At 38.7% G+C, this 17,024-nt stretch overlaps 1 protein-coding gene across 2 annotated transcripts in view; it reads left to right on the forward strand.

Annotated features, from left to right (window-relative positions):
- Window positions 1-17,024, forward strand: part of MUTYH (mutY DNA glycosylase) — a 372,894-nt gene that overhangs the window by 80,205 nt on the left and 275,665 nt on the right. For both annotated transcript variants that reach the window (XM_044085888.1, XM_044085887.1), the window contains exon 6: window positions 12,181-12,222. In XM_044085888.1, the coding sequence (XP_043941823.1) occupies window positions 12,181-12,222 (42 nt within the window). The remainder of the gene's footprint in view (window positions 1-12,180; window positions 12,223-17,024) is intronic.

The raw sequence follows: 17,024 nt of genomic DNA on the forward strand, positions 1-17,024 counted from the left end.
TAAAAACAAGTTCATAGGTTATCAGTTCATAGGTTATCAGTTTATAGGTTAGTACTAGGCTGACTGCTCTAAAGAGCCATTTTAAGCCTAGCCAATTACCCACTGTGAGAATCAAACCCTGCACCTTGTATCCATAAGGTAAACACCTTAACCATATGCCAACCTCCCACCTGTTTTCTGTAAGCAAGTAGGCTTGAAAAATAAGACAGAATGAATGCCATGAGAAGTGCTAAGCTAATGTTCAGTGGGAGTTAAGAAGTCTGCAGCTGAAGACAGATATGCATTCTGTTAAGTTTCTATGGAAACGAGCTGTCTGCAGGTGCAGGCAATTAATCATGAAAGTTCTGAGCATTACTTGCTTAGAGTAATGCAACATTTAAAGGTACAAGGGCAAGCAGTTTAGTAAAACATAACGTTTGAAATTATTGGAAGTGAATAAGAGGTAGCAGCTACCCTAGCAGCCGTAATACAATAGTACATTTAATAGAACAGTGTATAATTTAGTTTTATTTAAAGATAGCCATTGCATGTTAATCTTTCCTGAAAGTATACAGGCTGTTTTTCATATCTGGTGGGGAAATAGTGATAAGAGAAGGACAGACAGTAATCAGTGTAAGTAGCTTAGCAGGCTGTAGCATGCACTTTAGCGTGGGTAACGTTAATTTTAGGTTATGTAATACCTGTGGGTGTAGCTGTCAGTTTGGGACAATGGGGAGGATAAACTTTATTTCTGAAGATAATATCATTTTATGTGTTTGTTCTAAATTAATAGGTTATGGGTTTGTTCTGAAAATGTATTTAGTTTTTTTTTTTCTTTGAGGGTTTTCAAGAAAAATGTGATATATGTAGGTTCAGATGGAGATGTCGAGAAACAATTGTATAAAAGATCAACTTGCCAAACAGTGGTGTACATGTAACACAAAAGATAGAAATACATTTTCAACAAAGTTATTATGCTTAAGAAGTGGGGCAGCTTCTTATCATAATAGTTATGCTAGCCATGTTATTTTGGAATGTAAATGGCTTACAGGTATAGACAAAAAGGTAAGAGTATCAAATTATATTAAGAAAACAGAGTGTAAATTGCAATGCAGAAAACACATTAGGAAAGAAATGAGCAGGATGGATATTCGGCAGAAATATCAGGGAAAAAGGAAAAAGGGAGTAATTATATTCATTGCTAGAGGAGCTCCAGTAGTGACAGAAGAGGGGAAAAAGATAATGGTAGATCTGTGGTAATAAGGGGCTTCTGGCAAGGGGGAGGATTACACTGGCATGTATTTGTGTTCCACCAAAAACTGTTCTTATGGAGCTTAAACAATTTTTGGGAGAAGTAATCCGCTTTCACTAGGGAATATTACTTACAGGTGGGGAGTGGAGTTTTTCAACAGTGAGGATGTATCTGGGGAACCTAAAAGAGAACATATAAAAAAAGAGCAGATTTCTAAAGAAAATTTCAACCCAGATGTCAGTCTTTTTCTCCCCTTGTTTTTCTTTGTATTTCTGTCTACTATAACCTTATACAACTGCACCGTGGTAGTGGTGCTGCGGTAGCGTTGTCGCCTCACAGCAAGACATTATCCCATTCGATTCTCAGCTAGAGCGTCTTCTGTGTGGAGGCATACGTGAATAGGCGTGCCTTCGTTGAAGGTTGTGCGTCAGGGCTGGTAACTCGGCACGTAAAAATCCACTACCAAACATTAGCGGACCGGAGTTCCGCTGTGGCGACCCCTAGCCGGGATAAGCCGAAAGACACAACAACAACAACATAACCTTATACAGCTGCACAGGTGATCTCGCATTTTCTCCTCTTCTGTAGTCACAAATTGTATGATACATGGATAGCATTAATCATCTGTTACACCTTATGTATGCAAAAATGTATATGTAACCAAGAAGAAATATTTTATAGAATGTGGAAAATGAAAATATACTGTATATTGTCTATGTATGTGAATATTGGAGCTTTTCTCCCCAAGCCTCCACTGAAAAAGGGTACATGTCCCTGTCAGACTTTGCTGGTCAACAAAGACAAATTAAATATAAATAAATTTATTAAAATATTTAGTATGAAGATGTGAATTCAGTAGTAGAAGTTATGTTTTACCGGAGCATGGGCATTTAATTGAAAGCTTAGACACACATCCAATAACTATTTCAGATCATGCACAAATAAAAACTAAGATAAAAATGCAAGCTGATGAAGTAAAAATTAGACACAAGCGTTTTCCCACCTACTCGTTAACTTATAGCTAGTGAAATGGAGTTTAACAAATATGGTTAAGAATTAATGGGAATTATTTAGAGGGGCAGAGAAAGGTATTGCAGGATAATTGGAATCTTGTGGAAAAAGAAGATGCAAGACTGCAGGGTGCTAAAGAAAAAGTAAGGGAGTATCTGGATAATATGAATGAGTTACAAAGATTGCTGTTAAGCAACTATTTTTTCATAATAACTTCAGAGCACAAAAACTTTTAGCCCAAAGATTTAGGCAACAGAAATTAGAAAGGGGTGTCGCCAAACTTAGGTAGCCTATAACAAGAAAATAACCAGAGATCCTGTAAAGGTAATAGAGGTATTTCATACATTTTTATGAAAAGTTTTATAAAGTAGAGAAATATGGAAATCAAGAAAGAGTGCAAATGGAAATATTTATAGAAGACTTAAGTATGTCAATGTTAGAGGTAGACGAGGCTCAACAATTAACAGTTAAGATAGCAGGATATGAGATAAAAATCCTGGTGTAAAATCAGTCTGCAGGAAAATCTCCAAGAATAGATAGTATTCCTGTGGAAATTGCAAGTTAGGAGTGAAATAAGTGATAAAAATAATCTGAAAGGTTTAGTTTAACAGTGTTTTAAAAAGAGGAATGGGCCTGACATCTTAAAAGAAAACTGTGGTGGCTGTAATACATAAAAACTACAAAGATCCAGCAAAACCAGCTTCATAAAGACCCATTTAAATTTTAAACCATGATTATAAAATGGTTGTCTGTATTGGATAAAAGACTGGTAAAGGTGTTGCCAAAATTGATAGATATGGATTAATATGATTTTATGGAGGGGAGGCAAACAAACATTGACAACATTAATAAAACAGTGCTGATCCAGAGGGAAGCAGGATGTAAGAAAATATTGCTGTTGTTGGTGGATCTTGATGCAGAGAAACCGTATGAAAAAGTAAGCTGGTATTTTATGAGTAGGCAATGGAAGCATTTGCATTCCCTGATACAATAATAAAGCTAATTAGGAGGAAAAACAAGGGATCAGAGGCAAGAATTAAAGTTGGAAGGTCTTTCTCTGATAAGTTGTGTCTTAGGAGAGAAACCAGGCAGGGATGTCCTCTTTCCCCTATGTTATTTGCTTTATATTTAGAGCTATTTGCATAGAAAATAAAGGACTCATAACTTTAAGAATATAATTGGTATGGTAGTCAAAAAGATGGGCATTATGTGCAGACAATATTATTTTGTGCCTGATAAATCCAAGAAAGGACATCTCAGTGTTGTGGATCATTTTGAGGCAGTTTCAAGTTTTTTCGAGAGATAAAATTAATGAAGATAAAGACTAGAGCCGTAAAGTATGTACCCACACATTAATTGTTTCGGCAATACCCGTATTTATAGGGACACGATAAAATGAAGTATTTAGGAATATGGATTAAAAAGGCTTCTGTTATGGCAGCTAAGTTTGTAAGGGTCTGTATTAGAAGATCGAACTTCCAAAAGTTCGACCGTCATATGGTCAACACCATATGATCAAACTTTTAAAACTTTGAATATCTAATAAAATAAATAAACTACACAGATAACCTACCCGAACGTTTTAAGCAGGGGGGCAAGCCCCCCCTACGCCTTCCCCGCTCTTTAAATATACCAACTCTGAGATTGCACTATAGTGCAGAAAAGGGAAATCTTCCCATTCCATGCTGTATGGAGATCTCCATTAAAACATTCAAACTTTCTAAAGTTCGATCATATGGTGTCGCCCATATGACGGTCGAACTTTTGGAAGTTTGATCAACTAATATAAACCCGGTTATAAGGGTAGAAATTTAAACAAAAGGTAGTACAAAAAACTAAGAAACCAGAAGCTGTTGTTTATGGATATGGATATTAAGATACAAACAGTGAAATGGTTTTACTCCCTTTAGTTTTATATACAGGTCAGGCATATTTTTTTATCAACCAGACGAGAAGTTGTGAACAATAATGTTGTTGTTGTTGTTGTATCTTTCGGCTTTTCTCGGTTAGGAGTCGCCACAGCGGAACTCCGGTCCACTACTGATTGGCAGCAGATTTTTACGTACCGAGTTGCCAGCCCTGACGTACAACCTTCCACGAAGGTACGCCCATTCATGCATGTCTCCACACAGAAGATGCTTTAGCTGAGAATCGAACAGGACAACGTCCTACTGTGAGGCGACAACACTACCGCAGTACCACCACCACAGTAAGTTGTGAACAATAATAAAGAGTTGAATTAATTTATCTGGGAGGAAAAGAGGGCAAGGGTTAAGTGCGATAAGTTTATCCTTCCAGTAGAACAAGGTTGTTTAGGATTAGCTGATTTGAAGGGATATTTTAGAGCTACACAATTAAGGCTTATACACATAACACAAGCAGAAAGTTATAATTTAAGTTGGAAAATGATGATTATGAAGCAGGGGAAACTCAATAAATAAGAAGAGAGTGGGATTTTGGGTGCAGATCCTTAAGGAGAAGAACATACACACAGAATATTATATTTGTAAAGTAGCAGAAAGTATTTTAAGAACTGAGCCAACAAGAGAATGGAGAAAGGAGGATTTGCCGATAGTGATAATCGCAAGTAGGAGTAGAGAGAATAGGCAAGAGAGGACTGGAATTTATTGGAGAAAACCGACAAAAGAACCAAGGTATTGGGAGTGAATAACTAGAGAGGGAATGGTAATAAAATGGGATGAGGCCAAGTAGACATTTGGACAGTAGGCTAGAGACTGCCTTCCCTACCAGAGATTGATATCGGAGAATCAGTTAAGAGACTGGAAAAGGGAATCCTAAGTGAAAGACATGCTGTGGTAGAGTTTTTATTTTAATCAAGAACATAACCTGCTGTTAAAAAGAATAATTGATAGGGCATTTAAAATATTGAGCATTAACTATTAGAATCAATTGGAGGAGTTTAGAAAAGTTTAAGAAGAAAGATTGGATAAGTAATTCACAAGGTAACGATGGGAGGGCATATGTATGTCTTCCAAGTATGCAACAAAGTTTAGACAGCTTAGAATGTTTGGAAAGTTTTTGCATATTTTTTACCCCAGGCAGACTCCAAAGAATTTTCCTCAGATAGCAAATGTTGGAGGTGTGATGGGGAGGCAAGAGGTAACTGGGAACATATGTTCTGGGAGTATGGTGAGTTGACAGAGTTTAAAAATTCCCTACAGAATACTCATGAAATATTGGGTAAACAGCTGTGTGTAACTAAGGAAATTATTCTTTTCAGCTGGGACACAGGATTTGAATTGCCTAGACAAAGTAAGACCTTTAAGTTTAATTCTGGTGGCTGTCAAAAAAGCAATTACTAGAAAATGGAACTCAAAGTCTAAACCAACTGTATTTGAAGTATTGAATGCTGTATCAGAGATAGAAGAACAGAAAGTATCATCTTTTGAAAAGGAAGGAATTTGTGGGAAAATTACATGCAGAGTAATGTGCTGGAGAAAGAGTGAGGTTTAAGGAAAGGCAGGAATTGAACAATTTGTGTAATGTTGGACTGATGATAAAAAGTGCATATGTGATGTAAAATGTCTGTAACTGTAAACATGTTTATATGGTTTGCTTTCTTTTATGTTAATATTTGTTCACTCATATCTAAGTGCTAATTTAATAAAGGAGATAAAAAAGATGTATATTCAACAGTGTAGTTGCAATATTTAATTTTACTGTTTTATGAAACTTGCCATCAAACCTCTTACTCATTCTTTGTTTGGCTTTTATAATCTCTTGTCAAAAATGCCGGGTTGGGTTGAAAGTGGTACATTTGAATTAGTGCTGTACCCTGGAAAATTTAAATAACTAAATAACTATTCATGGTATTCATAGCAAGATGAGTAGGTATTGTCATTAAAAGTTGAAAATATAAAAAACAAGAAAAGCAAGTTTAGCAGAACTCTCCCTTCCTCCGATTATAATGGAATATAACATTTACTCACAAAGATTGACACACATGCACTGTGTGTAGCCAATCCTGTACAACATAATTGGTATCCCACTTGCTTTAGTTGCAAAAAGGAACAGAATACCTCTCCCTCTAAATCCTCCATAATAAACTCACAAATGTTTCCATTACAGACAGCAAAAAGAGTTAATTACTATAATAACGAGGCTATGTTACATTGGCATTAAATTCATTCAGTTATGATGATGATCAGCAAAAATGCACATCGGCTGAATATATGCACTAGACAGTCTAGAAAAGTGTATGGTTTCTTCAATGGCTGCACACATTTATCACAGAATCTTTCAGTTTTTGTTTGTACCTTGTATCACCTGTAAGAGGGATCATATAATATGTCATCTTTAAAAAAAGAAGTCTCATAACTTGAAATATACATCCAAAACTTGCCTTCCTTTTAAAACTGCAGCATAAAATCAACTAACTGAATTTGACCACTCATCTTTTGTATAACAGGAGGGTACAATATAGAGATTCATGACGTAAAAAATTTTGGAGGACACTGATTTATCATGAGAGACTGACAGCCCTTTCCCTTACAGACTCCTCCATGGAGATCTATGTATCGTTATTCATACCATGAAAGAACCAACCCTAATTGATCTATCCCTTCACAGAACTATGGTACATCATATAATTGGTTAAAGGAATTACATTTTCATCAGCCAATGAATAAGGCACACTGGTGTGATAGATTCTTATCATATCAATGTATCCCAACTTTGGCTACACATTAGAGTAGAACCCTTGCCACCTTCAAGGTAAACCTAGATAACTGAATGGGCTGCCTCAACTTCTCTCCTGGTCTGTCTTGACTGCCATCATTGAGGCTAGTGGAAACTTTTGAATAGGGTTTTTTGGGTTGGCTTTAAATGGTCTGCAGACTTATTGCATAGTACTCACCTGTGAACCTATACTGTAAAAGCCATTATGCTGTAAGGTAAGAAAGAAAGAAACCTTACACTTTATAACTTTAATATACAGTTCTTTTACATTCATGATAAGCTCCATACCTGCCCCATTTTTATTACAATCATATTTATCCCAGTACTGAGTCCATCCATCCATCTATTGTTGTTGAGTTGCATTCAACTCCTGTAGCAACCCATCTCCATTCACAGAGTTTACTAGGCAAGTAGGGAATGGAGGCAGTTTACCAGTGAGCTTCCTTCCATATGAATGTCACTCACACACACACGTGCACACACACACACACACACACACACACACACACACACACACACACACACACACACACACACACACACACACACACCCTATTCAAACATCTGTGAGAACAACTACCCTAGATCTGGTACTTACAAATATGGGAGAGTGCTGCTCCCTCCAGTGTTATATCCTCATTAGTACAATCAGATCACAAACAAAGTGGTCTCCCTTGAAATAAAGGTAAAACTACCCCCCCCCTCCTAACCCCCAAAAGTTTAAGAACTTCTCTAAGGTAAATTACCACTATTAAGGGATGGCGTGGCTAGTTTCCAAGCTCCTCCAACTCCAGAAAACACAGAAACTTGTGCAGAGACATACACAGAAACCCTGTATGACCACATAAACAACTGCATAAACACAACAGTACCAGACTGAAATAAATCCAGGTCAAACCACAAAAACAAGCCACCTTGGTGGACCCCTATTATTAATAGGTTGTACAGCAAAATAAAGAAAATCCTGTCAAGAAGTAAGAAGGAATGTGCACAACAGTGAAACAAGTCCTTCATTAGTCTAAACAAACAAATCAGGGTACTATTCAAGTCTCTGAAAGCAGACTTTGAGGTACAAATAGCCACCAAAGCTAAGGATAGCCATAAGGCATTTTCAGTTATGTCTGCAATCTTAGGGGCAACACCCAACAATGTGCAAATGGGCAACACCCAACAATGTGCAGAATTAGTTGTAGATGGCATCACCAATACTCAGCCGGAAGACAGAAAATCTGCTGGCCAACAAATTCAGCTCAAATTTCAACACCCCATCGCCACCATTTCTCCCCCCAAAAATACCCTTCACCACTCCACTGCCAATTATCATCAATGAACAGGTTGCCACTGTGCACTCTAAAGCTAAAAACGTGGTTTCAGTGGGGCCTGACAGTATACCAGGTTGCCTCTTAAACAGCTTAAATCAGGCTTTCTCAGGTCCATTAGGATCTCTCTCTGTTTAACCACAGCCTTCAGACTGGCTTTGTCCCAATTAGAGTGGAGGACAGCAACAGTCATCCCTCTGTATAAAGTGGGAGCCATCTACTGACCCGGGAAATTACAGACCCATAAGTTTGACCAGTCTTATCTGTATGGCCATGTTAAGAATAATCATGGACCTGATAAATAATGACATGAGACCTCCAAACACTGGACCCGACCCAATTCACATTTGTCAAGGGCAGGTCATGTGTATTGAACCTGGTGAATTTCTTTGAAAAAGTCACTAAGGCCATGGATGAGGATAAAAGAGTACATACAACATACCTTGACCTGGGCAAGGTATTTGACACAGTTCCCCACTTGGGCATTATAAATAAACTCTGAAAACTAGGCATAAATCCCTATGTCACCAGATGGATAGCCAGTTGGCTCACGGACAGGACACATGTAGTTAATGTGGGTGAATCTAGATCCAGTAAGAGACCAATTACTAGTGGTGTGCCACAGGGCTCAGTACTGGGACCACTTCTGTTCAGAATATACTTCTCTGAAGTCAAGGCAAATGTGGAAGGCCTCTGGATGACAAAGTTTGCTGATGACTGCAAGCTGAGGGCAATCATTGAATCCCCTAACGATGTAGCTATTCTACAGGAGGGTCTAGATTAAACAAATGATTGCTGCCAGAACCATGGCCTAAAACTGAATGCAAAACATGCATTGTCATACCCTTGCATGTTACAATATCAATAGGGCGTCCCTTAGAGTGGTATCAGAGGTGAGAGATCTAGGTACACAGATAGATAATAACCTGAACTTTGACTGCCATGTGGTAAGGAAATCCTTTTATGTAACACTACTTATAAGTAAAGGTATGGCATCTAGATCCAAGGAAATTATAGTCCCACTGTACTCAACCCTTATTACAGCAATAATTGAGTACAGTGTGCCATTTGGCATTTTGTTGACTAAGCACTTACAGCAGCTGGAATGACCACAGAGGTTCCTCACAAAGAAAATGCAGGGTGTAAACAACGTAAGCTATGTGGATAGACTAAAAGCCCTATCCCTTTACTCAGTCTCCTACCTACTATTAAGGGGTGACCTATGCCTGACCTACAAGGCACCCACAAATCCAGCAGTGATGGAACTGCTACACATCCACAAGTCAAACAGAACAAGAGTCATCCGATCTAGGGATCTAAACTTAGTCACTGACTGAAACAAAACATGCTGGAAAGACAGATACTTGTCTCAGAGATTTTCTCTTCTTTGGAACCGGCTTCCTATTCACATTAAGCAGAGCACTTCCCTGGGCCTTTTCAAATGCATTGTGGATCAATGGATGGGGAATTGCAAATTCACACCTGGGGTGGTGCCTGTGTCCTTTATGGTGAGGGGCAATCTGTAAGATACTCAATACATAGGCACAGATTCATGACATCCTCTTGCCCCTAGGGGGCCATGTTGGGTAAAAGTGGGTTATATTGGCTAGGCTTTTAAGGGCCCTTAAGCCATTAGCCTAGTAATCTCCCATATACCTTTGATCAATTTAGAGTCCCCACTATGCCCGCTGCATGTCTTTGGGATGTGGGATGAATTTGGAAAACCTGTTGATGTGTGGTAGTAGTGCTACTCACTGGACCATTGTGTAGCCCCCCCCCCCCCCCCATACTGAACCAGTGTGGAACAAGAACCAATAAGTAACTGCCTAAAAATCTTAGCCACAAAGAAGACAAAAAAATACTGGATTCATCGTGGTGTAACAGCCCTCTTTTCAAGGGGATTTGACATGAGCTCTCCACATACTCCTAAAACAGTTTTCTAGTAATTCTCACTTTCATAAGTATCATGTAGGAAAAAACACCCAGTAAATCTATTTAGCAATCTTGAGAGACAGTCACTTAACTCACTTATTTTCCTTCAAGTTATAGAATATGCAGTCCATATTTCAACAAGTTTCTTAATATTTTGATAGGTCTCCTTCCATTATCGCACAATACAGGATTCTGTATAAAAAGGCAAGCCAAGAATTGTACATTATGGTTGTTGAGTTGAATGGAAGAATTTGTAATGGGTTGATGAATTGTTTTTCTTTTGTTATCAAGAAAATTCATTTCTGGTTTGACTGACCTCTGTTCATCACAGAAGGTGACATTGTGAGCTTAGTTACTTAACAATGCCACTTGTGGGATACTGGACTCTGTGAAGCAGGGTCCTTCTGGCAGTGCCATTTTAAAGGAGGTTGCATGGTGGCAGGAAATTGCAGTGGTGGAGAAAGATGTTTTTTGTTATATAAAATACTCTTGCAGTTTCCAAAGCATGATTTTCTACATTTTGGATGTTGTAGTGGTAGATAGATTACTTTCTGATTTTTAATATGTAGAATCTTTGAGATGGTCGGAAACTGCCCTGGGCGTACAGAAATTTTATATGTATGCACAAATGTATAGATATTTAATAAGAAAATAATATGGGAACTGCAGCTGTTTCAGCTGCATTTTTGGTCCTTCAGAAGTGTTGCGCCATCTGCTGCTTCTCAGCCTGCCTTTCTGTCATTAACCAGAATATCAGGATGCATAGTTTATGTCTCCATGGTCTGGCAAAGTAAGTCAGAGGAGTAGGATGATGCCCTCTGCCTCCTGCTTACTACTAATTCCTTGCAATGGGCTGGGAACAATGAAAGTTACTGGTGCAGCATTATCTGCAGCCATCTATGGTTCCATCAGGTGCAGCTGTGGTAACAGTTGTGCATGTGGATCCACTCACCCTTGAAGATGTCTGTACATCTTTCCCATTAATTTACTGCCACTGGAAGTGCAAGATCACCGATTTCTACCAGAGGTTATATGTTTAGCAACAGACCCTATAGCTTCAATCCAGGATAGGAGAAAGCCCAGAAGCTACACCAGCCTAGCTTCTCCTGCCATTCCTTTTGGTAGCCTAGGCTCATTCCTCATACCTCACCCTTGAATCACTGGTTATGTGTTGGGGCACTATCTGTATGTTAGCAGGCTGACATGGCACTTTGATGGGAATGGTTTTATTTCAGGGATTGGATATCTGAGGATTGGGCATCTGCCAGTATGTTGAAGTAGGGAATTGCCCTGGAGGTTGGACACCCTCTTGGATCACAGTATTGTGAGAGGTGGATGGATAAATATTGTGGATGAATATGTAAGTTGTGCGGTTCTCAGATACTGTGTTGTTGTAGAGTGACAAGCATTGGAATACAAGCTCTGTCCCTGTTTGACTTGGATCAGTGATTTGTCAGAGCAGCAGCATGGAATACTGATTTAACTTTCATAGAAACAAATTTTTGTTGTAGTCCACTTTGTCTGAAGATTGTTCACACGAATCATCATCAATTAGGAAAACTGAACTTTGTACTGAACCTGTTATTGGTAGAATTCAAATTTTCTCAGGTAAATCAGATATTGTGTAGTTCATTGCAAAAACAGTCTGTATTAAACTAACTTTCCATTTCAAAATGCTGAACTGTGGAGATGTTCCTTAATATAATTACTTCTGGGAGTATTAATATCAAACTTTATCTGTGTTACAGGCAGTCTTCTTTTATGTATAGTCTGATATAAAGATCCAGGTATGAATCCTACTGCTGCAGTATAATGTGTGACCCTAAGGAGCTGAGTTTAACTTTTGTTGATTTTTTTTCTGCATTTTCTCTTCCTAGCGTTTGCATTTTTTGATATGGACTAATATGATTGTAGTCCTTTTCTTAGAGTATGGAACTGGCTGTTGTGGTGAAGTTAAACAATAATTCCTCTTTGATCTCCATATTTCAGAAATGGCCTACCTTCCATGTCCTGGCAGAAGCTTCATTAGAGGTAAGGTTATATCACCTTTACACCCTTTTTGCAGGGTGCACTTCTTTTACAAAATTAGTACTGCTGTTAGAATAACTCATTTTGTTAGGGTGCTGTTTGGAGTGTTAGTCTTCCTTTCCAAAGCAACAGAATTTTCTTTGTTGAGGCACAGTACTTTAATGTTGTCTCTTTTGGCTTTTCCCGGTTAGGGGTCGCCACAGCGGAACACTGGTTCGCTAATGATTGGCAGTAGATTTTTACGTGCCAAGTTGCCAGCCCTGATGCACAACCTTCAACGAAGGTATGCCCATTCACGCATGTCTCCACACAGAAGACGCTTTAGCTGAGAATCGAACAGGACAAGGTCTTACTGTGAGGCGACAACACTACCGCAGCACCACCACCGCAGTTAGGCACATAATAACAAAATACAACTCTTTCATTACTGGGTTTGTATTTAACATTTACCAAGCATGCAGTTGAGAACAGTTATATTTGTTGTGCATCATGTGTTCTAATGGTTTATAGCTTGTTTGACACACCTAGTGTATTTTATAATTATAATAAATGCGTTGTACTAGCAGGCCGACTTTGTAGTCTTTTTACTCATTGAGCAGCACAATGCATTCCTCCTAATTAACAATTTGTAGAAGAGGAAATCTATAGCTGCCTTCCTATAAGCTAAAACACTGCTATGATGTGTCTAATTCAGAAAAGGCTTTTGGTAACACTTTTGTTAGTGAAAAAAGGAATAACATTATTCAGAGTTTATGGATTTTGCCTCTTATTAAGAAGATGTTTCCTGTGCTTTCATACAAGTTTTGCTTCTTCCTTGGTAACCAAAATTATTACTGCTTCCCAACAAACCAGTACAGACTTAAATCTTTGACTAATAATACTTTGATGAATACAAATGCTGTTCTCAGTTGTGAATAAAATAAGAGGAATCGTATGATATATATGTTATCCATTTTAGCAACTACAGTCTTAAAGATCATGTCTAAAGTGATGAAACAAAGTTTTATTTTTACATATGAAAAGTGTTCTCATACATCCTTGGGTATGCAAGAACTGTTTTATGTAAACTAAACTTTGTTTCAAGCTTTTTTAGTAAATTAACATTAAAAATAGCTTCTAATCACTGAAGTATAAACTTAGGCATGCTGTATTTACGGCATTAGTGTCATGGGAGGAGGCATATACGTCACTTTTGGAGCCAATATAATTATAGTGGATTAGTGTAAGTAAATGGTTGTGAAACAGTTATTTAATTGCCAACCTGTTAAATTAACAGTTTGGCAAAAAAAAAAGATGCGTTTTTTTCTTTTTTGGCACATTGGTGGAAGAGGGAAGCTAAGACTGGAAATGATGTTCTTATCTCAATAGCAGGTGAATCTGCCAATTCAAATTAAGTTAAAGAATTATCATCAGTTATTCTGAGTACCTCCTAGTTGCATTACCATTAAATATCTGATAATGCAGTCGAGAATTCTCTTGTAAAGATTTTCAGGTAATGTGAAATATTACTTCATATGGGATGAAAAATACTTTTGTTCACTTTAGGAATACAAAGAAAAAAATATATATATATATATATATATATATATATATATATATATATATATATATATAAGCTGTGGAAGTAGTATTTTCACTTACCATTCACAATAGTTCTGCTTGAGAAATGCAGCCCTACTACTACTACTGAGGATATTTACCAAATAACAGACATTTTCACCATCATTGCATTTTTGCTGGGCAGCATATCGTGTAGAAAGAATTGCTGTCCCAGTTATGGTAAGCAAGCATTGTTTCATGTACATCAGAAGACCACAGCATGAGAGTGTAGAGCAAAAGCCTTTTGAAGCAAAACCAGTCTGCTAAAGGGTGCTCCGTCTGCTAAAACACAGGCTTCTCTTAGAATGCAGGTGCACCTGATCTACCACTGGGCTTGCCAGACTGCATTTGGGAAGGCAGCAAATTCAGTTAGTGTTCACCGTGGAGCAGTAGTGGACCAGTTCCAGTTTCTAGGGGATATGTGTTCCTTGAAACTATTACAAACCCCCACAAAACTCTGTGGTCCAAGAAAAATTATAGAAGAAGAAGAAAAGTTTATTTGCCAAAGCAAAACACCACAACGGGAGCCAGCTTGCAGTGACAGACTGGTGGGTGGTTGGAATATAAGATTGTGCATCAAAAGGATACTTGTAATTTGTATCACACCGAGATGCAGATACCCCAGTCCCCATTATCACAAGACATGCCTTTCCTGGTATCACAGTAATGTTGGGTCAGTGGAATGCATGCAGCAGTTTGCCCATACTTTCTGTAATGAAATGCACTCATCGGACAGTACAATCATTCACTAAAGTCTCTGGACCCTGAAAATGGTGAATGTGGTTGTAAGCAAAGAGAATATTTAAACACACAAATGGCACCAAGGTAAACAAGATCCCATCATAACTGGATGAGTACATGTGGAGAATCCTTTACGGAAAGGCTAACGGTCAGGAGCATTTTAGTGCAAATATTACAGCATCAGGAAGCATAGCTTACAGATTTGCTTAGGTTTGCAGTACCTAAGAGAGCAGTAGTATCTGTTTAATGCTGAGTGAGATGATCCTTCAAAAATTCTGTTTGATTTGGGCAAGCTATTGTTTTACAAGTAAAGCACAATATTTTTCTACTTTTTAATTTTTGTATGCAAGAAGCAAAGGTTGAAATAAGTTTTTGCTATAGAATAATGTTTTTTGGGGTGTACTATTTCCATTCACATCTGGTGCAAATGAAGTATATATATTTTTTTTTATTGAAAGTGACACAGTAAATTCTTTTTCTACAAAATACCAGATGTTCTGTAGTCCTGTCTCACCTTCATTCTTTCATATGGGTTCGGAGCTGATCCTTGGCTCCGACTCTGCCTATTACAAAGCTCAAAGTCTCTTAGTTGGCTAGGTAGTTATCCCATAATGCACTAGTACAATTCCCAGATCTCGTTTGTCGCGTCTACGAGTTCAGAAGTGCTTCTTGCTTGGCTTTTCTATTATTATAACTTTACTGTTTGCTATAGCGAATTATCCTTGTCTAGATAGAGTTTAGTGGTGTTAGGAGTGTTTTTGACATTCAATTTAGTTAGTTTGTCGAGAACTAGTTGGCAGTTGGCCCTTGTTGTTCTCCTTTTTGGTATCCTGTGTGCTAATTTCTAATTAACGTTGTGTTTTCACGCTTATATTTACTATTATATTGTGTGCAGTGTTTGTTGAATTTTTACAGAGTTTTCTCTGTGGGTCTGCCTTTTGGGGCTTGGATTTCTATCTAGAAAGTTCGAAATTTAAAAAGTTAGAAATTTAGCTTGTGTGCAGTGTCATTTGATATTTCCTTGCCTGTTACTAGTTTCTGGCCTTTTCTTTCTATGACTTAGCCTATCCAGCTAGGTCCGTTTAAGTTAGAGGACCTAGTCCTCGTTGTGCCTATGTGTTCCTGCTTACTTCCTTAGCTAGCTATTATGTCTAAGAGTCTAAGGACCACAAACCATCGGGTTTCAAAAAATGTGTAAAGTGCTTCCAGAAGATGTCCATTACAGATGGCCATAGTAATTGTGTATATTGTCTGGGAGCCATTCATTTACAGGAAACTTGTTTGTTCTGCCATTCCTTCAGCTCCAGAGTTCTCCAGGAGAGGAAGAACAAGTTAATTTTGAAAGGTCTCCTCAAGCCTTCCTTCGAGGAAGACTTAGCGAGTTCTTCCTCCTCTTTGAAATCTCATTCTTCCAAGAAAGAGAAGGTTAAGTCAGCCAAAAGGCACTCTTCGGCTCCGACTAGTGTATCGGAACCTCCTCAGAAATAATCTAAACTGGATAAGACTTCTGCCTCCTCGGCTCCACTGGGTGTCTCTACCTTTTGATGAACTTTTAGATCTCATTAGTCGAAAGGTGTGGGAGACTCCTGATGCTGTGGAGCCAGTTCCCAGAAGACCTAGTAAATTTTTGTCCACCCCCAGAGAGAAAGAGTTTTTGTCCAAGGGCGTGCCTGTAGATGCCATGGTGGTGGCAGCCACTAAGAAGGAGTTAGCAGAGACTTCTTCATCTGTCCATCCGCCAAATAAGGAGTCTCGAACGATGGACAGATATGGGAAGTTTATCTTCTCTTCAGCGGTTTTCACTCTTAGATCACTGAACTATCTAACACATTTTACGAGGTTTCAAAGAGATCTCCACAAGGAGTTAGGAGATGCTCTTCAAGGTAAGTCTACTGAAGGAGTCCCTGAGAAAGTGTCTGCTCAGTTGTCCACCTTAAATTCCATCGTGAACTCCTCCATGAGGCTGATCTCTTATGCAGCCGTCGGAGCGAGCAGGGCAGCGGGTTCAGAAGTTTCCGTTAGGAGACACTCCTGGATGCGTTTATGTAACTTTGCAGAGCCGTTCAAGTCTACCTTTACCAATGCCCCCTTTGACGGTTCTTCATTGTTTGGACCTAAGGTAAAGGATACACTCACCAGGTGGGAACAAGAAGGGAAAACTCTCTCTGCTGTGGGAGTACATTTTACTGTTCCCTCTAGACCATATCCCAAGGCTCAGAGAGGTGGTAAGATGTGGTTCAAGAAGTCCCAGAGATTTTTCCCGAATGCACAGGGTGACTCCTCCTTCAGAGGCAGAGGAGGAGGAGCTAATGGTAGACGTCGCCCTAGAGGCAGGGACGGCACGCAAAACCAGGGAAGCCGGGATTCCTTTCGAGGCCATCCCTATCAGCACTCTTGATGTGGGGCCCAGCTATGCTTCTCTGGAGCCAGTTGGGGGTCGCATTTTTTTGTATCCAGAAGCCTGG

The sequence above is a fragment of the Protopterus annectens genome, chromosome 10.part0 (assembly GCF_019279795.1).
Source record: "Protopterus annectens isolate FY-2018-M chromosome 10.part0, PAN1.0, whole genome shotgun sequence".
Taxonomy (NCBI): domain Eukaryota; kingdom Metazoa; phylum Chordata; order Ceratodontiformes; family Protopteridae; genus Protopterus; species Protopterus annectens.